Source organism: Crocuta crocuta, unplaced genomic scaffold, assembly GCF_008692635.1.
Source record: "Crocuta crocuta isolate KB4526 unplaced genomic scaffold, BGI_CrCroc_1.0 scaffold179, whole genome shotgun sequence".
Taxonomy (NCBI): Eukaryota; Metazoa; Chordata; class Mammalia; order Carnivora; family Hyaenidae; genus Crocuta; species Crocuta crocuta.
In genome coordinates this window covers 17,626,509-17,652,954 of record NW_027551568.1, presented here as the reverse complement: position 1 = coordinate 17,652,954, position 26,446 = coordinate 17,626,509, and the positions used below count along the sequence as shown (strand labels likewise).

Below are 26,446 nucleotides of genomic sequence, written 5' to 3'. Positions count from 1 at the left end.
CTAGAATAATGACTGAACAAGGCCTATGGGCTTAGGTGTCACATGACAGGCCCCATGAAAGGCACAGCTTGGCTGTTTCTTAGTTATGTAAGCTTGGGTGCATTCCTTTTTTATTATTTATTATTATTTTTTTAAGTAATGTCTGTACCTAATGTGGGGCTCGAACCCACAACCTCAAGATTAAGAGTCATGTGATCCATCAACTGAGCTAGCCAGAAGCCCCTCTGGATGCATTTCATGACCTCTCTGAACAACAGTCTTCCCTGCCAGGAGGGATCATCATTTTCAGCTCATGGGCTTTTGCACAGATCCAATGAGATGATACGTGTGAAGCTCTGTGAAAAGCGCCAGGCCCACACTGATGAGCTTCATCAAAAACAGTCATGAGTAAGACCTGCTATTTGTTCAAAGTAGCAGTCTCGGAGGGCCATAAGGACAGTTGTGAGGTTGGGCAGGGATTCTTTTTCATAGCTAGGACATCTAAAAGAAGCCAATTCCCTAAGTCAGTTTAATTTGGCAGCGGACGGGGGACAGGTGGAAGGCAGAGAATGTATGAAATCAGACAATTACGGGGTGTCTGGGAGCAATATTTTTCCAAGGCTCACACTTGTGGATGGCTTCTCTCCGTAGACACTCAGCTCCTCTGACAGGGATTCTCCCACTTTCACAAGTGCTATGCCTGCTCTTGTGTAGACAAATCCAGCAAAGGAATGGAGCCAGAACAGAAGTCACATGTGTGCATGGAAAAACATACCCTGCTAATTCTTTCCAATGTCCACTGTGATGTATTAGGTGCCCTCTCTCTTCTGGGCTTGTGGCCTTTTGCCATTTGTTATTCCAATCGAGTGTAGTCCAAAAAACACTGTGAAAATAAATCTCTCAGCTAGCCAAGAAAAATACAGTCTTCCATATTCTCACACAACATTTCCTTCTTTTTTTTTTTTTTTTAAAGTAAGCTCTACGCCCAACGTGAAACTTAAACTCACAACCCTGAGATCAAGTGCTGTGTAATCTACTGACTGAGCCAGCCAGGCACCTCTCACATACACAACGCTTCTGATGCCTGCCATGTGGGTTTTTTCCCCACACGGACCAATTCTCCAACACCAGAAGGGGGTCCTACAATTCAATTAGGCTCTGACACTGTCCACCTAGAGTTTGTATCAGACCCCATAAGTTATGTGCTCAGCCCCATGGAGTGCCACCACCTCAGAGGCCAGTTGCAAGTCCCAGGTTGTCACCTGTACTTCCGACAACCAGCTAGAAGGTGGGGTCCCCACACCCCCGCTAACAATTTGTTAGAACAGCTCACAGAACTCGGGGAAACACTCACTCATGTTCAACAGTCTGCTATATAATAAAGGATATGCTAAAGGACACAGAGACACACCCAGATGAGGAGATACGCAGGGAAAGGTCTAAAAGAATCCCTGGTGTGGGACCTGCTGTCCCCATGGAGTTGGGATGCTCCAAGTTCCAGCTTAGATATGTTCACGAGCCTAGAAGCTCTTTGAATCTCTCACAATTAGGATTTTTATGAAGGCTTCATCACGGAGGCATGATCAATCATTAACCCCACTTCTAGCCCCTCTACTCCCTCTAGGAATTGGGGGGTAAGGTTGGAAGTTCCAAGCCTCTTCATGGCTTCGCCTTTCTTGTGACCAGCCCTATCTAGGAGCCCAGCGAAAGTCCCCTCATTAAAGCAAAAAATGCTCCTGTCATCTAGTAAGTTACAAGGATTTTAGGAGCTCTGAGTCAGGAACAATTGCCAAAGACCAATACAGACATATCTTATAACTTCATATCAGCGCAACCTTAATTTTTAGTACTTTTAATACTGAATCCTTGGGGTCATTTATTTCCATATTCTAAGCAATATTTGCTACACTTGCTAGAATTAAATTTCAGTCTAATAAGACGGTTTAAGAAGTCCTTTTTTTTTTTTTAGAAGTTCTTTATGTAGTTTTCTCATGGGGTTGGCCTTATATTCTTTAAAGAGGCAAAGAGAACTCTAAAAATGAGAGAAGAAATAGGGAATATGAAGGATGAGATTTTGCCCCTTCTCTTTTAGTGCATTTGGATATTACTTTTGTTAGGACAAAATGCCAGCGTGTGTCAACACATCCATTTCTGGATCACTTTCCCTAGCTTTTGTTTTATTTCTGCCTCTGTTATTTAGAAGCCTAGAGGCTTCAGCTAAAAACAAGGTCTTTATTTTGTGGCATAATGGCTAATACATGAGGCAAATACTTAGTTTGGGTTGAGTTTTTTCCCAAACCAATCGACCCCTAAATCAATAACTTAAAAAAAAATTGGATTGCCAATGATTGAATGGCAAACATTGTTAAATTCCCTCCAAAAAGCCTTTATTTCCCTACAATGTTATTTCATTCCACCTCTGGTCTACTGACCTATATCTATGTTAATTTTTTCCCTCATTCTCTCTTATGCTGTTCTTTTCTCTTCCTCTCATATATATGGAACGAAGCTTCCAAAAACTCTAGTGACTGGGATTTTTTGGCAGTAGAAAGCAGGACACTGACCGAAGATTTTTTTCCTTCATGGCAATCACTTATATGCATGCTTACTAAGAATAAAAAGCTTCACCCATTTAAAAGAACTATGATTCTATATTTTACCAGGTTTTTGCTGTTTTTTTGGTGCCTTAACCAGAGCTGTCACTTTTGCTAGGCTAAGGGGAAAAAGAACATTTTTATTTGCAACATTCTTCATAAATATGCTATGTTTGGCTTTTATAGTTAAAAACGCATCATTTCCTCCAAGTGTAAATATTTTCTTGGGATGAGAAATCCAATAAAACCACAGGTCCCTGGCTTTTGTGGTTGGTATAAAAAAAGCTCTGCTTTTAGAGCTTTCAGTCTCCAAACGTGACAGCCAAGATTTTACTTTAAAGGTTATACTTTGCATTTTTTTAAAGTGTTTGCAAGATTTATTCATATGTGGTTAAATGTTTCCACATCTCTGCAGTCACCTGCTAGGATCAGCCCCACTTTACATATGGGAAATCATTTATGGGAAGGGAACAATATTTCCTTTGTACCTAGCCACAAGCTGGATCAGCCTCACCTTCACAATTAACTGAGCTTCCAAAATCATTATCCTGGTGTGCACTGTGATTCCTTTCTTCCTTCAGAAACAGAACAAAATTGCCTTATCCCAAGACCTCACTTTAGCTTTTGAATGTATCAACAATGCTTTCACTCTGCTGAAATGTTTAGCTGAGCCCCTAAGGAAGGGTGGTGTAGCACAAAGAATCTGTAGATGTTGCAAGGTCCCTTAGCTTCTCCAGGCCTATTTCCATATGTGTATATCTGGATTTCCTACCTCCCATGCTTATCTGGCTTCTTCTTGATGTATATCTTACAAGACACATTTGCATTATGTCTTAGTGGTGAGATTATAGTATGTTCCACAATAAGCATACACTATATATTAGAAGAGCAAAAGCATTTTTCTTAAAATGAGACCACATGAGGAGCAGATGAATTCTACTGACCCTGATTCTAACCACTAAAAGTCTTCAAAGCCAACCCTGTATACACTCCATTCCGCCCCCACTAGAAAAGAGGGAAAACAGAACTACACAGGCCTACTGTTCTCTCTGAAGCACTTGCAACAACTGTTTTGAATGGCAGCCTAGGCGCACTGAGTAATAATGTCACAACTGGCTGCCAATCATCTGGGGCTAAATAAAGCTGACATTCCAAGGCCTCTTATCCTTTCACTACTTGTTTTTTTTTTTTTTTTTGGTCCACTTTAGAACATCTTATTTTTTTAGGAAGCAGACTTGCTTGTAGTACAGCTGTTCTTTGTGCCACACGGTAGAGCAGTGAACTACACACAGTCTCCTTCCAAATCTCTCTCCTCTTTTTCCACAGTGGTCAAGTGGAAGTAAGACCTTCATTTAGAATCATAAAACATAGAACTGAAAAGGCCCTATTCATGGAGTTTGGAGAGGAATCCTTGGTTACGGTCACAGAGTCTTTTGAGCTAGAGATAATATTAAAGGTCATTTGGTAAAGCACAAGCATTTATAAATGAAGAAGAGGGCCAGAACATTGCCTGGAAAAGCACTGTGATAATTCAACAAAGCCAGAACCCAAGTTCAGGCTTTTCCATTTCAAGTCCTGTCTCTTTCCAGCATTTTCATCCCCTTTGAAGAGTCAGTGAATTCTTCTTATAGAAGGCAGAACACATTTCTACCACAGAGCCCATGTACTAAAGGAGCTTTTCCCAAAATTGCTTTGATTTTTCTTAGCTTTTTATAAGCACATATATCTTTACTTGGTAGTTCCACTTTGCAACAGGCATACATCTAACAATAACCAAAGGATCATGAAAATTCCACTCCAGGCCAATGTCACTTCACTCTATGCTGGGTTTTTGTTTTTTGTTTTTGTTTTTTTTAAATAATCCCCTCTACTCTTTCCTTCTCTCTACTATGTATAAAAGTAAAAACTACAAAGGGAGAGACAAACCTAGAAATATATGTTGACATATGCCAGGCACTGGGTTTCACACACTAGAATAAAAGAAATTCATGGCACTGTGGTACACCCAAATGAACTGGTAGCACATTGACTAGAAAACACTGAACCAGGTCTCCAAACCGGGAAAGTTATTTCAAGTGATTAGCATATTTTGGACAAATGTCTCTTGCTCGGTCAACATACTACCAGAATTCTGGCACTCCATTTTGCTGGATCAACACTTTACTATAAAGGAAAAAAAAGTCCACCAAAATGCTTTTTAAAAAACTTTCCTACAATTGAAATCATTCTATAAAAAGCGTCAAAGAACCTACCTGAGTTAAATTATGTAGATGAGAATAATACTTTTTGAAGATAGCAAGGTAGCTTGTTTTTGACAGGAAGAAAAAAGTCATGCTTCCCTAAATCAGATCAATCAGCTCTAACACTTGAGCTTTCTACTTCAGTCTAGATTTCACATTCCGGAACACAGCCTTATTCCAGAAACCCATACTACAAGGTCCAGTTTAAGTAAGAGAATGCAGTAGGTTTTCCAAGCCAAGGATTGACCATTTATATCTTCTTTCTCTCTTAACAGACACCTAACACAAATGCAAACAGTTCACAGATTAACTACAGATGTTTGAGGGAAGGGAGAAATGTCTGAAAAGCAGACACATGGATATGTTATTCTTTCAATGACCGTTGGCAGTGTTTACGGGACTGTGTTCACTATGTTCAGACCTACAACAACTTTAACCACTTCACTCTGTCTTAAAGCTCTTCCCATTTTTCATGGTGAAGCTAGGTATTTGGAGGGAAGGGTGTTGAGGGAGAGGGGGTTGGCTGAAAGGAATCAACAAGTATAGACAGACATTATCCTATCCACTTGGCCAAGCTGTCTTAATTCCTCTCCACAACAATCTTGAAGGCTAAGAAGTCTTACTCTCTTTTTAAAGACTTAGAAATGGATGGTTATTAAGATTTAGCAACTTGCTTAATGCAAAGCTGGGGAAGAACAGCGTGGGGATTTATTTGACAATAAAACCTATTGTCTTTAACCCAAATCTCCAATGTGTGATTTTAGCTCTTCACACCTGGGCAAGAGGACAAATGAGGAGGCCCCACACCCATTTTCTCTGTGAAACTGAATTCCTAAAATATCATCATTTTCTATTTAGGCGAAATCTAGACTCTTCTAGACAAATGATGGCTAGAAAGGAGGATGGCTAGAAAGGAAATTCCGTGGGGTGGAGTTGTGTACTCACGTTGAGAGATGAGAGAAAAGCCATGTAGAGTGTGGGGACTGTTCTGATTTACAGTTCAGGAGTCACTAGACACAAAAGGCCCAGAAGGCCATCCTCCCTTGTTTTACGGGCCACCAGCTGTTGCAAAGATCATCTTTGGTTGGAGCTCTCACTTCTGACTTCCTGGGCTATTAGCACCTTCCTTTCAAAAGATCTACCTCCCAGAGACCACTTCTGTTGTGGAACAGAGGATTGCAGTCTCTCTTCTTAGGTAGATTTTAAGCTTCTTGAGTACAAACTGGCCCGTGGTAACTATTTTGACATCTACAAAGGGTCTGAACTTGCACTCTGGTGGTTTTCTTGAATAAAGCTGGCAAACAGAGGGGAAGGATTAGAAGAAAAGGGATAGGTTTGGCTAAAGTAAAGCAAACAGGGAAAACCACAAACAAACAAACAAAAATTGCTGCTTTTCCCAGCTTTCCAAACTCTGACATATTTTTTCAAATCCATTTCCATAAACCATCTTGGTCAGTTGCCTCACTTTATCTTTTTAAAGTCATAACTTAGATAGACCATCATTTAGCCATGGCTCAAATGTATTCCATCAGCAAAATTTAATTTTCTGTTGGTGGACAAGACCAGACTGTAAGACCTCATGATTTGTGACTGTTCATGGCATACATAAGTCACTCGAGGAAAACAGTTCAACAAGCCTGATCCGATGCCTTTGGCAAATATCGCATCAGTGGGTGGATGTACCTACTGATGTAACGATGTAAAGAGAAAGTAAAGAAAGGGAGAATACTTGTTCTTATTTATGATCAGAAAGTTTCTTGGAGATTATGTGTTTGTCTTATTTTATAAATGAGGAATTTAAGACACTGGATGACAGATGCTAAAACCAATGCAAGTTAGTCTCATAACTCATTGCCTTCCACTTGCTTTCACCATGTACACCTCTAGGTCAACTATAGATGTTCATAAAAGGATCAGCATGCTACAGAGATCATTTTAACTGCTACTGGGAAACCTGTAAATCCAAATTGCTACTTTCAAATAAATTGCATATAGAATTATATTGTGAGTGCTTTTACAAATCATTATTACAGATATCTGGTCAAGCCCAGAAGTAATTCTGCTGTCTTGAAAAGCCTGCTTATTCTGCATCTACATTAGCCAAACTCTAAAACAGCTCCTGCTCTTGACAAAATAGTGAAGTGTGGTAGCTACACAGTTGCATTTTCTTGGACTTGCCCTAGTCCAAGAGTTCAGATCCAGACTCTGTCACTCACAGCTACAAGAATTTGAAGCAAATTAGTCCTCGATTTCCTTACCTGTGAAAGGTAATGGCACCCACTTTTGATAATTGTTACTATTAATTTATTTTATTCACAGGGAACATTTAGAACTGTGCCCAATAGATAATAATCATTAATGTTAGCTATTATCATTCATGATGAAACAGACATCTGTCTCACTGTGGGAAGAACAAGATGGTCTAAAGAAGAAAACAAAGAAATGTAAAATTCCAGGTTCCACCACGAGGATACTCAGAAAATATTGAGCCTGCGGTCAGAAGATCTCAATGCGCTCTGTATGAACAGGGTACACTTGGAAAAGTCTCCCAAAATCTCAGTTTCTCAAGGTACCTCATCTGCCTGCCTTGAATGTTGGAAGGATCAAATGGATCCTTAGCTGAAACCTGTTGTAAAGGGAAAAACATGATACAAAAGTCAGTTTGGTTACGTGTCTTAGTCTTGGTTTTTACTAAAATTAACCTGACAGTAGTTTTTATTAAAGTATTAGAAATTAATTTTGTATCAACCACCAACTTTTTAAACACAGTTTTGATCATGTCTTTCCATCAGTGGTTCTTACACATAAAATAAAAATCCTTCACCTGGAAGTCAAGGCTTTCCCAGATTTGGCAAAGCATCTTTTTCTAGTCTTATTTCCCCGAGTCTCATCAAAGTAAATGATTATTCATGATTCCTGTCCACAGACTGAATATGTATTTATTCCTTCTCTATTGCTATTCCTGACATTTGGAATGCTTATCCCTCTCCATCTTTATCTGTCCAATTTTCATTCATCCTTCAAGATTCAAGTGTCATTCCTATGAGATCTTATCTAATTTCCCTAGAGTCAACATATTTTCTTCCTTCTCTGAACTATGCCAGTGCTTTATTTATAATGTAGTGGGAAATCAGAGCTCATCTGACATGCCACTGCATGTCAACAGCAATAGAAAATGACTTGCGCTTCCTGGACCCACTCTGCTCTTCTCTCCTGGGAGTGTTTGCTCATGCCAGCTCTATAATCTGAGATGCCCTCCATCATCTTGTTCACATAGTAGATTTCTAATCTTGTAAACCATAGTACAAGTGCTACCTTGAGTTAAGTAATGGCAGAGGTAAATCAATGCTTCCCAACATCTCATAGCACCTAATGGACTCTGAGCACGTCAAGAATCAGTAAAGGGTATATTTTTTGACACTTGACAACCCTGTGTTTGAATTCTAGCTCAGTCACTTATCACTCCAATCATTTGGATTAAATCAGTTACACCTACTCTAAACTCCAGTGCCTCTACAAAAATTAGAAAAAGAGATTGAGAGACAGAGAGAATATTAAGGAGAAACTACTGTAACAGCTTACAAAGTGTTGAGAATCTGCAGCATTGTGAACAAAGCACTTTGCATATTTAAAGAATAAGTATGAGAAATATTTTCACATAACTCTATGTTGGCTGCTATTATAATATATTACAGCTGCATGTGTATTGAAGTTCCCTTTTTTCCATGCACCACTGGAAGGCAACTATCGTGGAGCACGACAGTTCCAAAGCCTGACAAACACCTGGGTCTGACTATCAGCTGTGTTGCTTTAAGAGTGGTGGGGCATTAAGCAAGATCTTTCATCTCTGTGCCTCAATTTCACTGCCTGTAATATGCAGGTAATATTAGATATGTGGGATCTAATATCTTAGATATTGTTGTAAGGATCCAATATGTATATATAGGAAGTTCAGAAAAAAATACAAGACACAGGAACTTATCAACATATGAAAATTATTATTTATTTGTAATACCAGTGGCTAAATACAGAACACAGCAGATGCTAAAATAAATGTGTTTTGAAGAATTGAGTAAAGTATTAAATAGATGTTAGTAATTATTATGACTATTGACTTGATGAGATTATTTCAGCTCTGAGATCTCATTCCCAGCTGTGCTGGGCAGAACACTTAATTTCACCATTTACCTGAGTCCCTGTGAACTGAGCTCCAGTATACAGATAAGACAGATCCCATATTTTTTCTTTTTAAATATGCTGAGGTCACCTGCGTAGCCCAGTCAGTTAAGCGTCCAACTCTTGATTTCAGCTCTGGTCATGCTCTGATGGTTGTGAGATCGAGCCCCATATCAGGCTCTGCACTGACAGCGTGGAGCCTGCTTAGAATTCTCTCTTCTCCTCTCTCTCTTTGCCCCTGCCCTGCTCGCATGCACTCTCTCTCAAAATAAATAAACTTCAAAAAATAAAAATAAAAATAAATAAAACATGCTGGAAAATACACCTGACCAATTGTCAACATTTATTTTTAGGCACAGATATAATTTATCAAATTATTTATCAACACATTCTTTATGGGTCAAAACAAAAAATGCTGCATGTTAAATTCTTCTGGATATTTTCTCCCCTAGGCTTTTTGGACTAACCTGGATTTTTTTAGACTAACTATTCTCTAAGGTTAGTTCTAGTAGCTGAGGGGCTCAGAACCTTGCTGGATTCCATGGAAAGAGGGAAAAATATGAGAAATGTTCCCTTCCTTCCAAGAGCACATCATATTCTGAGCTAATATATTTAAATTAAATAAGGAATCAAGAGAAGCTGCTGATTAGAATCAGAACCCACTGGTTCTTACTTTAAGGCTGAAAACTTGCCATATTCTTCCTCTAGGCCAGTGTTTTTCATTATGAACAGAATATTCTGATTCTCCGGTATTCTGCACATTGTAATATCACATCTACAATTTCAACACCAAGGTTTACAAGAAAGATATCTCCTGACTGCTTCTAGCTTACCACATGGGTGTCAGTTTCTGACATGTTTCACTTTTTTCAGATTCTAATGTCTTTGGCAGCATCCACATTATCTTGGACACTTGTCTATTCACTCACTTCAAATAGGGCAACATTGAAAGTGACAGTGAGTTTTGGTGTGAACAACAGAGAAATGAAGCACCATATTATTATTTTTAACTCATTGGAAAAGCTTTTGGGACACTTAATTTAGTTTTGAGTTTTTGAAGTCTAAGAGTTATCATTTTCATAGAAATTATGCTAATATGTGCCTTGAATCATGTTAACTGTATGTTTAGCTATTTAAATTATTTATCTTTATCTTAGCTCCTCTAAAAAACGGCCAGTATTTTTAACTGCTTAATATGTATCAGACACTGTTTTGGGTCATTGAGTCCCTACACAACAATCATATAAGAAAGGTATTATTAACTTCACCTCTTAGCTGAGAAGACAAAATAAGGATTTAAAATTTGCCCAAGGACCTATAGCCAAAACAGAAAAGCAAGATGGGAATGCAGTTCTTCGGATTCCAAATCCTTAATCTTTAATTACTATGTCTTAGCAGCTCCCCAACCAGACTGAGTATTTCTCTAGAACAGAAACAATACCTTGCTCTGATTTCTGTATCTCTTCCTAAAGCCTAGCCTAGGCCCTCTTGCCCAGTAGCTTCTTAATATATACTTGGGATGAAGAAGAAAAAGAAGGGAGGAGTAAGAGGAGATCGAGTCTAAGAATGGTATAGCAACTGTACTAAGATTTCTCCTTTCTTGAAGGAATCCCCCTGCTACTCTCAAAAGCCTTGGGCTCCAGCCAACAGTGCCCACTTGCTGTGTGTGGGGGATGAAAATGAGAGGTGGGCAGGCAATGCATTTCTAATTTTCTGCATGGATGCCTTAGTTACTATTAAGATATTGTCAAAGGGAAGTAATTTCAAAGAAGAGGAGCTAGCCTGATTAAGAAGTTCGATTAAGATTGACTTTTGAGAATATTAAAAGCTCAGAGGAAAAAGAAAAGATTAAGATTAGGAGCCTTTAAAGGAACTCTCGGATATCAGAATATCAGAGGACAGCTGCTCATTGGTGTGACACAGAGCTTTTATATTGACACCTTTTATGTTAGCAATCACAACACAAATATGCACTGTCATTCCACTCAAGGCCATGCGCAGCCATATTAGCTGTGATTCTAATAAGCTTGGGGTCTCCGCTCAGAGCCTCTCCGTTTACCTTTTCTCTTGCTGGACCATGCAGGACTTAGACCCTAATCATAGCACAGGAAGCTTAACTGAGTTCCCTTCCTTAGATGTCGTGAATTTTCTCTCCTTAGAGATCTGCTGAGACAAAAGTAACCATCCCAACAACCTCTCCTTTAAACAAAAGACAGATTTACTTTTAACCAAGCATATCACCATATATCAAGCTCCTAGCTTGTGGAGTCTTTGGCAAACTGTCCAATTCCTCTAAATATCCTCCCCTTTCAACCAGTGCTGCCCTGTAGTGGATGTTCTGGCATTTGGCATCAGGAGTGAAGTCAAGAAAGGATCTCAACAACTTGTCTTCTGGAGAGATCTCAGAAGGAGATCCTGTAGGAATTCTCAAAGGACAGTTGACATGTAGATCCATACTCTCTGACTTCTGCAAAGTCTATCTATTTCTCTGTCTAGATTTTATATGTTTGGCAGCATTTGGAAGCTGTTACTCAAACGGACTCTAGCCACCTGGTCAGTTCAAATGTACTCCAAGTGCTCTTAACACTAGCAAGTAAGGAGAAAACTGTTGGGTTGGCAATGCACAGAACCAGAGCTGGTAGGAATGCCTAGAAAACTTTATTTCAATTACAACACGGAGCATCCCTGGGAGGGACAGGACCTAGGAAACTGGAATTGCCAGGAAACTTCAAGGTCCTTTTCATTATTTTTCTTCCTAATTTTACTTCAGGGTAAGAAAAAAGGTCCTGAGTTTTAAAGTCCCACACTTTTACAGAAAAAGGGAAAATGGCATTGTCACCCTAGGAGTTTATAGTTACATATGGAAAGCTTTTGTGCTACTATACACATGTGTGTGCTCAAATTTATAGAATATCTCACTTGGCAAAGCAGAGCAATAATGTCTTCCTCAACTTAGAGAAATGTGAATCCAAAAGTGACAACAGTTTGCAACCTGCCACATACTGTCCCCATTCATGTAATAATCTTCTGCTTGTAGAAACCCCAAAGAGGGGGCACCTCAGTGGCTCAGTCAGTTAAACATCCGACTTCAGCTCAGGTCATGATCTTGGGAGGGGTGGTTCAAGCCCCACACTGGGCTCTGTGCTGACAGCTCAGAGCCTGGAGCCTGCTTCCGACTTAGTATGTCCGTCTCTCGTGCCCCACCACCCTCCTCCTCTCACTTTCTCAAAAATAAACATTAAAAAAAAAAACCCTAAAGAGTGCATATGTTTGAGAAATGAGGGTACAGGCCAGAAATACATAATATGCCTTGGAATTAGACCGTAGAAGTGAATTATGTTCTAATGTTATATCTGCTTTTCTGTAATCCCCCCAATAATTCTAAGTTAACAGTTTTTGGTTTCTTGTGGATGCATGCATGTGTGGTGTGGTATGGTGTGGTGTGGTATGGTATGGTGTGGTGTGGTATGTGTGTTTTAGTCAACTTTAAATAACTTTTACTTTTTTCTTATTTATTTTTGTTAATATTTCATTTTTAAGTAATCTCTACACCCAGCATGAGGCTCAAACCCACAACCCCAAGATCAAGAGTTGCATGCTCCACAGCGAGACAGGCACCTCCACTTGTCTTTCATTTCTAAAAAAATGAAGAATTATTGTAGATACATTAGAACTAATAGAGAAGCAAAAAGAAAAAAAGAAAAACCCCACTCACAGAGGTAGTTAAGATTTAACATCTTGAGGTACATCCTGCCAGTGTGTTACATTTTGTTCTTTTAAGCATAAGAAGCCCATTTCATTCCATCTTTCTTCACAGTGTTCTTCACTAAAACATGAAATGGCTGTTTTTAAGCTCATTTTTAATATCTCCAGGGTAGATCCAAAGGAGCAAAAAGATGGGACAAATATGGGAACATATTTGCACGTGCACAGAGTCAAAGAGAACATTCTGGTTTAAAATGGCTTAAAAATGAGCCCTTAAATATGGTGACTTGAATAGTCATTTCCTTTGCACTCAATTCATGCTTCTTTTAGATATCCTATTAAAATAACAATGTAGGGATAAAGTCACAAGGCCAAAGAGAATGGGGAATGGGGAAGAAATTTTGAGAAGATAAAAATCAAATGGTCAAATAGTAACGGGCTTAGCAGAACAGAGAAAAACTGTTCTCTCTTTTGGGAGACAGCCCAGAAGCCAGCTGAACTGGTCCTTGGAGCTCCAAAATCTAAAAATGAGGTTGTAGATGGGGCTAAAACCATGAGAGTTTATTGAAAATCTGTCTAATAAGCAGCAGGAACCAACAGTATGATGGTCTCCAGCTCCCTACCCGCCCCACCACAAGAAACCCTCTTTGCCAATTTCCATGGTATAAATAGTCCACCATGACCAGGAATATAACAGTACTGAACACAGAATTGGGATGAGATAAGCACACTTGTCTATAGAGAACTGGTTCAAGCTGGCTCCATCACACCTCTGGTTTGACTCTAGTAGACAGTAGAGGAATAATCCTTCTCTTTGCAGCTAAGGAATGGCTACTTATTCTCTGAAGACATCCGGAGAGAGATATACGACTCAAGGACCCAAGGCTCAATTAAAGAGAAGTGCGACACTGAAAAAAGAGACTACATGAAAATGGATTAATGGTACAGTCCCTTTTTCTTCTTGGTTTCCAGAACTTCCCACAGGCTGGAGCTTGGAGAATTCATTTCTAGGGAAGCAGAAACCCAAGAAGGAGGATCCATAGATGAGGCTTTTGAAGGGTTCTTCAGTGAAACAGCCCAGCCAGACAACACCAAAGTGAAGTTCATAACTGAGATGCTTCATTCTCCCCCAGAGCTTCCAGTCAGCTTTTCAGTGCATCACTTTCAAAATAGATAGAAAATCATATTGGTGTTGGTAGTATTCGTATTGCTATTCTGAAACTACTGTGGATAAGGTGGAACAAAATATATGCATGATTGTGAGATAGTCTGCCATCCTCTATTTCTTTGAGAATCAGAATTCTTGATGTAAAAGAAAGAAAATTAAATGTAACAAAGAAGGAGTTAAACCCTCACAATTATGGTCAATTGATTTTTGGCAAAGATTTCAAGGCAAATCAATAGAGAAAGGAAAGTGCCAAGACAACTGCATATTCATATGCCAAGAATATAAACTTTGATTCACACTTCATGCCATGTATAAAAGGTAACTCAAAATAGATCAGAGACCTAAATGTCAGAGCTAAAACTACAAAACTTCTAGAACAAAACATATAATCTTTGTGACTGTAGATCAAACAAACATCTCTTAGATAATGATACCAAAAGAAAAATCTGTAAAATAAAAATTTGATAAATTGGACATTTTTTATAAATTTTATCAAAATTAAAATCACTCTTCAAAACATACCATTGAATAATGAAAAGCCAACACAAATTGGGATAAAATATTTATAACCCATATCTGATGGAGTTTGTATCCAGGGTATAAAAAGAATTCTTGAACTCAATACGAAACAAAACCTAATTTTTAAAATGGACAAAAAATTTGAAAAGAAAGTTAAATATACACGTTTGATAAGCACATAAAACATGTCCAACATCAGTAATCATCGGGGAAAAGGCAAACTGAAACCACAATGAGATACTACTGTGCAGCAACTACAAAGAGCTAAATTCAAAAACACTGTATCTACTTAGCCAGGATGCAGAAAAACTAGAACTCCTATATTTTGCTTGGAAACTTTGGTCAACCAATATAGCAGTTTCTTAAAAAGTTAAATATAAACTTACTACTATACAACCCAGCAAGTACATCCTTGGGTATTTACTTGAGAGAACTGAAAACTTGTGTCCACTCAGAGATGAGACTAAACAGCAACATTATTCATAATCCCCCAAATTGGAAACAATCCAAATATCCATCAACTGGTAAATAAACAAAATGTGGTATATCCATACAGTGGAGTGCTAGTCAGTAATAAAAAGAAATGGATTAACTTTACATACCACGACATGGATGGGCCTCAAAGTATTATGCTGAGTGAAAGAAGTCAACACAAATGACTACATATATTGTATGAGGTAAACAGAATTTTCAGAAAAGTCAATTCATAGAGACAGAAAACACATCAATGGTTGCCTGGGACGGGGGTTGGGGCAGTGATGCCCAGAGGAAAACATGAGGAAATTATTGATGGAAATGTTCAAAAGCTGGATCACGGTGATAGTTGCACACTCTGTGCACTTATTAAAAATCATTTAGTTGCACACTTAATAGTGTGTGAATTTTAGATGTATAAATTGTACCGCAATAAAGCTGTTAAAAGATAGAGTGATGTCAAGGCATATTTAAAATGTGAGTAAAAATGGGGGCAGGTGGGGGGCTCAGTCGGTTAAGTGTCCAACTCTTGATTTCTGCTGGGGTCATGATCTCATGGTTCATGGATTCAAGCCCCACATCAGGCTTTGTGCTGACAGTGCAGAGCCTGCTTGGAATATTTTCTCTCTCTCACTCTCTTTCTGCCCCTCCCCTGCTCGCACTCTCTCTCTCCCTTTTCCATCTCAAAAGTAAATTAAAAAAACTTAAAAAAAAAAAAAAAGTAAGAATGAACTGTAGTGTCTAGCCCAAACACTGTGGTAATGAATCTAGAAAGAAATATAAGGAAGTGATTATTATCCTACTTTTTCATTTTATAATTATTCTGAATGCTCTTAATGTTCCACCATCCTATGGGTAAAAAAAGATGGCCTACTAACAGATGGAATTTTAGAACGACCTGTTCCTAGGGGATGTCCTGCTTTCTGCAAAATCTTCCATAGTTAATTCAGGAAATCCATACAAGAGTCTCACTGGACACATTCACTGAACTCTAATCTGAAATTATCTCATGGAATCAACTATGTTCTTCCTCTCATTGTCCAGCTCCCTTTGTTAACCTTTATTAACCTACAAGCTATAAAACAAATTGTATGGGGCACCAGGGTGTTAAGTGTCCAACTCTCAGTTTCAGCTCAGGTCATGATCTCACGGTTTGCGGGCCCAAGCCCCATGTCAGGCTCTGCGTTAACAGCCTAGAGACTGCTAGCATTCTTTCTCTCCCTCTTTCTCTCTGCCTGCCCTTCCCTGATGCACATGTAGGCACTCTCTCTTTCTCACATTCTCTCTCTCAAAGTAAATAAGCATTTAAAAAAAGATTTTTAAAAAACTGTGTAATTTTGGTGATTCTACAGATGACATAAAACTGGTGCTGTACAATATATGGGGCACTTGGCTGCCTCAGTCAGTAGAGCATGTGACTCTTGATCTCAGGTCATGAGGTCAAGCCCCACATTGGATGTAGAGATTACTTAAAAAAAGATAAAAAAAATAAATAAAACTGATATTATACACTATAAAGATGAATAGCAAAATCTATGCTAATAATGTTTAGTTTTTCTTTACGTAGACTGATATGAATTGGAAAACCAAAAACACCATGAAGATTCCAGAGAAAACTCATAGAAGAAAAAAAAACTTCATATTTTAGCACCTTTACCACATTTTTCCAGCTTTTTCAAATGTAAGAGACCTTACAGTTTCATTTTACAGTGAATCCCACAAACTGTGGAACTGGCTCTGACTGAGGGCACCATTTTGATTAAGACAATGGTGTTCATGTCTGACAAGAGAGGTCAGACACCAAGATCTTGATTTTTTTTAAGACCCTGGGACTTACGCATCGATCTGCTCCCTCCATCTGCAGAGTCCAGGACAAGGGTAAAAATGGAAGGCCCTCTATGATATGGATGAATATTAGAAGTTGCAAGAAAAGTTAACAAAGTCTTAAATAAAATAGGGATGTTCTGGCCTCTCACCTTGAAAAAAATATTCCTTCAAAACAATCAGTAGGCAAGATGCAAACTAAGACGTCTAAGACTTCTTAAAATTCTGTTCCAGTCTGTGAAAATGTAGGGATTGCTGACCCTGGTCCCCATGCCCAGCTGTGACGTGATCCCATCTCTTTCCACACCTGGCTTCATCCCATACCAAAAGGGCCACAGGCTACTGTGTGTAGACACCACAGTTCACACATTCAAGCTCCATCTGCTCCCCCAGAAACAACCACCCCCTGCCTTGTTCTTAGACCTAACCACTCAGAGACTGAATCATACAGACAATGGCCAGGTCAGATATAAAAATAGAACTTGGACCTACAACCTGCCCAGAAGACCAACCCCCCTATCAATAATAAACACCCCACCTAGCCGGCCTGCTACATGTCAGATGTGCAGAAAATCGGGTTGGTAACTTCGGTGACAATACAGGATGCTAAACAAAACCCTCTGTAATAATTAAACCCAAGTGGTCAAGACATGATTAACAACTGACAGTTTCTCTAATTTTTGTCCCCACTTCCAGCTTAGGTCCAACCAGAGAAAGCCCAATAATGCACACCTAGCCAATCACATAGGATGCCTCTAGCTTCCCCAGGCCAAGAGCCTCCATTCAAGGTACACCTAGAACCTCCCCTTTTCCCCACTATAAAGCTTGCCCACTCCTCTGTGTGCCTTTAAGTCTCTGCCAAACACAAGTGCTGATGGCTGACTCCCTTGCTAATATAAGATCAGAATAAGTAGACTTTGTTTTTCTCACTTGATTGGTCTCCATTTATTTCTACAACACACCCTGGCCACACCATCCGCAGGCAGGATTGACCTGGAGGAGAGACCTACCAAGCACTGGAAACAAGAGCCAACAATGCTGAGACCCTAGGTGTCTGGAACATTTCTAAAAAGGGAGAATATGGGGTTCAGGCAGGGGAATCTCCTCAGCCCATGACTCTGTCTTCTGAGCAGGGACACAGCAGAGAAGAGCCCTAGCCAGTCTTTCCAAAGCACAAGGCCCAGGGCAGGAGCCCTCTCCCAAATCTATGCAAAGTTCTCTTTCCATACCACTCTGAAGCAGACCTGGGGGAGACTGGCTATTTAATGAGATCAGAGGGATAAGTGCTTGATGTCAACATTAGGTTGATTTAAAGAAAGTAAATCATCTTTTACCTAGGCGTCCAAGAGTGCTTCAGAATCCATTTAAATTTTTGTAACAGTCTCAGAATTCTCAGTGACTTCCTGTGAGCCTGGACAATGCCTTCTGCAGACAGGCCTCCCCATGCTTGTGTGAGCCGGATGCAGCTAAACCTATGAGCAGAACCATGGTGCCTCACAGTGCTTGACACTGCCTGCCAGGGGCTACCTGCCACTCTGCACACATGGGGGCCATCTCTCCAGTCAGGTTCCCACTTTTGTTGATGGCTTCCTTCACATCTCCACTCCACCCTCCCAAATGTCCATTTGAACCCTTTCCTCAACATTGAACATGCCAAGGCTTTCCTCATAAAACCACATCATCAGCCCATTTTGGTGCAATTCGGGTTTCAGTCCCCAAAGTCCTACAGAACCACAAGTGCATTAAAGGAAAAATTTATTCAGAACCTCGTTAAACACAGCAAGGAGAACTATTCAAGAGACATTATTGCAGCTGGGGTTTTGCAGTAGGGGAGAGAAAGTGGACTCTCCCAAATACAAATACAAATACAAATAGGACAAGTGGAAACTTACAGCCAAGGAGTAGGAAGGAAGTCAGTGGATGGAAAATTACCAAGAAAAAACATCAAGGCTAGGGGGGATTCTTGCTAGACCAACTACACAGGATTCTTGCTGAAGGCAAGCTAGAGTGATAAGATATTGAGGGTGGGGATAAGAAATTCGATCAGCTATCAAGGATGAAAGATTTTTGCTAAACTAATCCAAGAGAATTCTTGGTAAAACTGGACTAAGCAGGCCAAGGACAGATCCCAAGGTCAGAGCCTAGTCAAAAGGAGGATGCAGAGGAGCCTGACTCAGGTGTTGTCAAGGAATGAATGAATCTTTGTCAAGTGGACCTCTCTCTCTTTTTTATTTATGACAAAGTTCATACACACACATACACACACACACACACACACACGGTGTAAAATATGATGTTTTGGAATATATACACATTGTAAGATAAATACCACAAACTAACATATTTATTACCTTCCATAGTTATCATTTTGTATGTGTGTGTGATGTGAATACTTGAGATCTACTCTCAGCAATTTTAAGTATACAATGCATTATCATTAACTCTTTAGTCATCATGCTGTACATTAGGTCTCCAGAATGTATGCATCTTATGACTGAAAGTTTGTACCCTTTGACCAACATCTCCCTCATTTCCTCAACCTCAGCCTCTGGTAACCACCATTCTACTCTCTGTTACTATGAGGGGGACTTTAATTCCACATATAAGTAAAGCCATGCAATATTTGTCTTCATGTATCTGGTTTACTTCCTCTACCATAATATCTTCAAGTTTATCTATGTTGATGGTAAGGATTCTTTCTTTCTTAAGACTGAATAATATGCCATTTATATATATACTCCACATTCTATTTATCCATTTATTTGTTGATAGACACTTAGGTTGTTTCCATATCTTGTCTACTGTGACTAATGCTTCAGTGAATACAGGAGTGCAGATATCTCTTCATAATTTTCTTTCCTTTGACTCTATACTCAGAAATGGGACTACTGACTATAAAGTAGTTCTATTTTTAATCTTTTGAGGAGCCTCTATCCTATTTTCTTTTTAAGTTTAATTATTTGAGAGAGACAGAAAATGCATGAGTGGGGGACGGGCAGAGAGAAAGAGAATCCCAAGCAGGATCCATGCTCAGTACTGAGCCTGACAGAGAGCTTGATCCCACAAACTATAGATCATGACCTGAACCGAAACCAAGAATCAGATGCCTAACCGACTGAGCCACCCAGGTGCCCCATATACTATTTTCCATAGTGACTGCATCAATTTATATTTCCACCAACAAAGCACAAGGATTCCCTTTTCTCTAAATCCATATCAACACTTGTTCTGTCTTTTTGATAGCAGCTATCCTAATAAGTATGAAATGATATCTTACATGCTTCTGATTTGCATTTCTCTGATGACTGGTGATGTTGAGTATCTTTTCATATACCTATTGGCTATTGTAGGGTTTTATTGGAAAAATGTCTATTCCAGGTCTTACATATAAGTCTTTAATCCATTTTGAGATGACTTTTTCATGTGGCATAAGGGTCCAATATCATTCATTGCATGTGGATATCATTTCTCTGAACACCATAAATTGAAAAGACTACACTTTCCTCATTTTATATTGGTGACTTTGCCAAAAATTAGTTCGAATATGCATGGGTTTATTTCTGGGCTCTCTATCAAATATGCATGGGTTTATTTCTGGGCTCTCCATTCTGTTCCATGGTCTATGCACATAAAAATGTGAACACCAGATTGTTTTAGGTTACTATGGCTTAGTAATATAATTTGAAATCAGAAAGTGTGATATCTCCAGGTTTATTCTTCTTTCTCAGAATTGGTTTAGCTATTCAAGGTCTTTTTTGGTTCCATACAAAATTTTGCATTTTTCTTTCTGTGAAAAGTGTTACTGAAAACTGTTAGGTGGCACTAAATCTGTGGGTCACTTTGGATAGAATGGGTAAAATTTTTTAAATTTTTAAAATTTTTCCAATCCATGAACACAAGATATTTGCATTTTCTTGAATTTCTTTCATCAATGTTTTATAGTCTTCACTGCACAGATCTTTCACCTCATTGGTTAAATTTATTTCTAAGTATTTTATTCTTGTATTATTATTGTTAAATGGGATTCTTGTCTTACTGTCTTTTCAGATAGTTTGAACAAAATTTAATGTATATTTATTTTTGAGAGAGAAACAGAGTGTAAGCAGGGGAGGGGCAGAGAGAGGGAGACAAAGAATCCAAAGCAGGCTCCATGCTCCAGGCTGTCAACACAGAGCTCAATGAAGGGCTCAAACTCACAAACCGTGAGATCATGACCTGAGCCAAAGTCTGATGCTCAACCGACTAAGCCATCCAGGCACCCAGTTTGTTAGTGTACAGAAACACAACTGATTTTTGCATGTTGATTTTGTTATCCTGCAACTTTACTCAATTCACCTATTAGTTTTAAGAGTTTACTGGTAGAGTCTTTAGAATTTTCCATACATAAGATTGTCATCTACAAACAGAAATGGTTTTGTTGGCAGCACAGGTTAGTGATGAAATCAGGGCTAGATCTTGGCTCAAAAGGAGCTGCAAGGGCCTGAGCTGTGAGCTTGTACTCAGCAGCTGCAATGGGCTAGCTTGAGTGCAAGCGCATAGTGAGTACCAGTGATGGGAGTCAGGGGCAGCAGCCTGCAAGGATCCGGCTGCGGTCGCTAGCTGAAAGTGTGTAGCAATGCAGGCCTGTATTAGGAGTTCAGCCCAGCTTCTGGTGCACCAGCAGCTATAGAAACCTGAACTGTCTGTGTGCATCACGTGGCTGTAGGGGTTAGTCACAGGCACACACATGGTGTTGGGGGGCTGGATGTGGGGGCCTGGAGTGGCATCATGAACATGCACAGCCAGAGGCCGAGACTGGCTGCTGCAACAGAGTGCATAACGGAGCTCAGAACTCAGGGTGTCTCCAGAAATTCTGGCAGGGGGTGGGGATGGAAAGGGACTCAGGCAGCTGGAATACGTAAATGCAAAAACTTGGGAAGCATTCAGTGGTGAAATCGCAGGGTGTTCATGGTGGCTTTGCTGGCCATTGGCTTCTTCAGGAGCAAAAGCCGCTGGAGTCTTCTGGGGAGCAGTCCCCTGGGGTTCGCAGTGGAGTTCACAGTGATGCGATCTACTGAGGGACCATAGCATCCAACAAGAGTTCAGTATCAAAAGCTGCTGAGGTCGTGTAAGGCTACTGAGAACTACAATCACGCCCACCCTGGGACTGATACTACTGATAGCTCTGACCTTCTTCTTGGCTCCTGTCTCTATATGTCTCAGCCACACCACTCTCTGAGGAAGATGAAACCAAGTGCATCCTTTATCCAAAAGGCTAGGGAAGCTGGTAGCTCACTCCAGCGAGGGGAAATCCCCCTCACCAGGGACTGCCTCTTGGCACTGACCAGTGTCAGTCTGGAGGCAAGGATGATGCATGCAAAATGAAACTACTCTTCCAACCTATTTTGTATAGTTATTCCAAGGGTTTTTGCTCAATTGTATTGTGGAAGCTTCTTAAGTATACTACTGAGCTCCTCCAGAGCTATTTTCATTCATGGATAACTGTTTAATTGTTACTCTTTGTGGGGAGATAGATGCCTGTGTCTCCTACTCTGACATCATCGGACATGACTCTCTTTTCTCACTTTCTGCTCTGCATTAGATTGTGGGTCTACCCAGAAGCTATTGCTACCAAAGTCATCCCCTTCCCCTCACTTCCACTGTGCAGGGAAAGCCCAGGGCTTGGATGCAAGATGACCAGAGTTTGAATCTGGGCTCCAATACTTATAGTTGTAGGATCTTTTGTAAATCATCTGTCCTTGTTTAAATCATTTAGCCTTATTTGTGCCATGTCCACATGTACAAAATGGGACTGATAATGTCTTATTGAACAACTGATGTTTGTATTGGAGGTGGCTGTTTTATAATGACTGTCAGTGTAGTTGGTGATCTATAATTTACTCCTGCTACTGCTACTATTGTAGTTATTGTGTATCTGTTTACTGGACCTTCTGTTAGTGCTATCTGATTCCTGTTTGATGCTTAGTTCCTGTCAAAATGCTGCTAAACAAGTGTATCAAATTGTGCATTTATGCAGCTACGAGAGAATTCTGCTTCCCCCCACCCCACACACACACTGCATGTCAAAAAACAATCTGGCATTGACAGAAAGAAGGATAATGATACCCAATGGGTCGTTTTCATTTCTAATTTCAGTCACTCTATGGTTCTGCGATTACTATAGCCAACTAATCAACTAAACATAATTATGCACTATTCCAAACATATTATGAAGTAATAAGGCCTTTATTTTTCATTGTGCCCTGAATGCTTGTATCACTAAAGATGTAAAAACAGAATTTAATTTGGGCTCACAGAATGGAAAGTCAAAGGAATGAAAGAGAAGATTAAGAGGGCCTAGCTTTTTTCCTTTTTAGCTCTGAAGTAGATAAACACCTGCACCTGTACAAATTTCAAAAGCATGTGAATAGCCTTACAGCTCCCAGATCATACGGTGAACTCACCATATTCAAGTCAATATTGTAGGAATTTTATCTTGAATCTTTTGGGAACACCTGTAAGTAAGTATCGCAAGTCTCTGATGAAATGCAAATGATCAAAAGTGTTCTGGAAAAACTAAACACATCTGTACAAAGATCATCAGAACACGTCTCGATTATCCTGCAGCCTGGAGAACATGTCTAATTCCACAGTTGTCAAAGTTCAGGCTTTGTGTATATGCTGACAAATTAGTTCCAGAAGCATACCAATGAAAAGCAAGAAAGAGAATAGGTTTTTACAAAGCAGTTATGATATAACTCCTGTAGCATGTCATTAAATGAAATAATGAATGCCACCCTGTGCTGTAATCTATAATATAGTAGAATAAGTACAGTCATTATTATCTCTAATGATGAAACTCACTAAAATGCTCATAATGAGAACAGAACGAAGTTATGCATCTTATCCAACATCTTCGATATACAGCCTACTGCAATACCTATAAGAGTTAGTATACACTTTGCACAGAAAACCAAACAAAATGATGCATGCACGTGCAAAATGAAAAGAACAAAAACTACCACCAGTAATTTAGAAATTATCTTAATAATTCTTTTCTGAATTAGAAGCTGAAATATGGTAATACTAAGCTCTATCTCTACAAATTAATAAAATCCCAAGTTCGTTTAAATTCTAGATTTATTGTATCCCACTGTTTCCCTTTCAACCTGCTCTAATTTTTAATCTGCACAACAAAAAACTATGCAGTGTCCTCTCATGGCTGTTTTTGTATTTGTTATTTAAATTTTCTTGGAGGACCCTAAGCATAGCTAAATGTTCATCATTCTCTAGGTAAAACCATGCATGAATGTGGATTCCAAATTTTGCCCCCTCTGTTTTACCCTATATGGGAATGCATTAAAATTCTGACTAACTTTATGAGGTACCATCATGAATAAAACAGAAAAAATTAGAAGTGTTTAAACCCAACGAGTTGGAGCTGATATTTCAGGATCTAGGGAGGTAACACATTGTATTTTTCTTCCCAGCTCTTTACTCTTCTACGTCTTCTATTCTCTTAGAAGTTAAAAGAAGAATGTTGAGCTTAACATCAAAGAGAGATTACTCTCAGAAAGGAACATTTATCAGAGAAAATATTAATTGGTTGCTGGAAAGCAGAACTATGAGAATTAAAGAATCTGCAGTGAAATAATCTGCAGATAAAAGCTAGAAAACATCACTAATGAAGAATGGAATTCCTTTTAAGCATGTGGGAGCCTGCATGTGCGTGTTCATTTCTCGCAAATATCTAAGATGTTTAGATGAGCAACAACACGCCATTAGTTTTGCCAGGCGAGTTTTACCTTTGCCTCTTCTGGTTTGTGATATGAGACTTTTCGCCCCTCATCCCCAGACAAGGTGTTATAATTCTGCTCTGTGTTGCAGAATGCCCACGCTGCTGCTGTTCATGTTCTGACAACTGCCACATTGGGGATACAGGGGAAATCCACCCCTACTTGTAATCTGGGCTGAGATACAGTGAATAGAAGCAAAATGCAAGAAGACCATGTAGTGTCCTGTCAGAATACGCAGGTATGTCAGCAGGGTTTACAGGTCAGCAATGTGTTACAACACACTGTAATTCTCAGCATAACAGCACCCAAGTAAGGGGGCGGGGGGAGTGCATGCAGAGGCAATGCCTATTGGAAGCTCTAGGGAAAGGGATGCAGGAAGATGAGTGTCAGCGACCTTTCCTGCTTGTTCATTTCTGAATCTTTGCCTTAAAAAAGCCCCAGAAAGGGATCAGGGATCAAAGAGCCAGACATAATAGGACTGTGTGAAGTAAGTGACTTTCTTTGCTGTTCCCCTCCCTTCCCCAAAGTTCAGATCACCTTTTTCCCTCTTGCTCTCTTTACCTTCCCCCCAAACACAAACACATACCGACTGGGAACATAAAATTACTCATGAGAATTTTACCTGGCCAACTCATCTTTCCACTTTCCGGCATTCCTCTCTCCCACATTCTGGAGCTTTCATGTCCCAAGGTCTCAGCCTCAATATCAGTGATAATAATGAAAGTTGATGTTTAGTGGATGTTTACTAAGTATCAGGCACAATTCTCAGTGTCCTTTGCCCTTTTAAATCACACCATTACACAACAACACTGTGATGAACATCTATTATCATTCCCATTGTATAGATGAGAAAATCCAGGCTTAGTGTTCCCTAAACATAAGTAGCTTGTCCATGCTTGTACAGCTCATGTACGGGGCAAAGATTTGAAGTTGGATCTTCTGACTTCAGAGTGCATGCTTTAATCACTACTTATATTATCACCACTTCAATCCTTTTCCTCTTTGTCAAACTTAATCTGCATTATCATGAATGAAACTAAAGTTATGTATCTCCTAGACGGTGGCTAGCAACACAAGAGGCACTATTAACATCAGCTGTCTCTTCCTTTATTCTCAATAATAAAGTATAATATGAACCAGTCCAGACATCTTGTTCGACTACAAACTGTCCCCTCCCCTTCCAAATAACATTGCCTTAAATGTTGAAGAAATGGAAAAAGTACTGAGATTCTCAGGTTTCCTGGAAGTGGAAGGAAGAGAGTTCTTTGAGGGCTTCAGTCTAGTCCTGGTTATAGGTTTTGGTGGAGGGGGTGAACAATCAGCCACGTGGGTGATACGAAATGATGTGGAGCTATATTTTCCTGCTGCCCATTAAGGAGGACTTCCATTGTCATGATGGAAGTTTAGTTCTGGACCTTTATTCAATCACAACACAGTGCTGACTACTGACATTTATTAATTAACAATGCGTCCGAGCTCAAGTGATCTCAAGATTGCTAGACAGGTAAAGAGGCAATTACTGGGCCGTGTGATGAAGCCCAAGAAAATGCCAGTTTTCATAAACTACATTACAGTCATCCCCTCTTATCTGCAGAGGATATATTCCAAGACACCCAGTATTGCCTGAAATCACCAATCGTACTGAACCTGTATACACTGGGTTTTTTTCCTGTACGTACACAACTATGATAAAGTTTAACTTATAAATTAGCCACAGCAAGAGATTAACAACAATAACCGCATGATAAAAGTCACGTGAATGTGGTCTTTCACAAAATACCTTCCAGTAAATACGGTACTCACTTTTCTTGGATGATGGCAGGTGATAAAACGACTGCGTGACGAAGCGAAGTAAGTGAATGACGCAGGCACTGTGACGTAGAATTAGCCTACTACTGACCATCTGATGATTCGTCAGAAGCAGGACCCTCTGCCTTGGACTGCGGTTCGCCACGAAACTGCGGATCGGGAAACCGCAGATAAGGCTAACTA

General features: G+C 39.6%; 1 protein-coding gene across 1 annotated transcript in view; it reads right to left on the bottom strand.

The window, feature by feature from the left end:
- LOC144220294 (cytosolic beta-glucosidase) overlaps positions 1 to 26,357 on the bottom strand; it is a 147,372-nt gene extending 121,015 nt beyond the window's left edge. The window contains exon 1 of the mRNA XM_077750468.1: positions 26,258 to 26,357. Within this exon, the coding sequence (XP_077606594.1) occupies positions 26,258 to 26,357 (100 nt within the window). The remainder of the gene's footprint in view (positions 1 to 26,257) is intronic.
- Between the last annotated feature and the right edge of the window lie 89 nt (positions 26,358 to 26,446).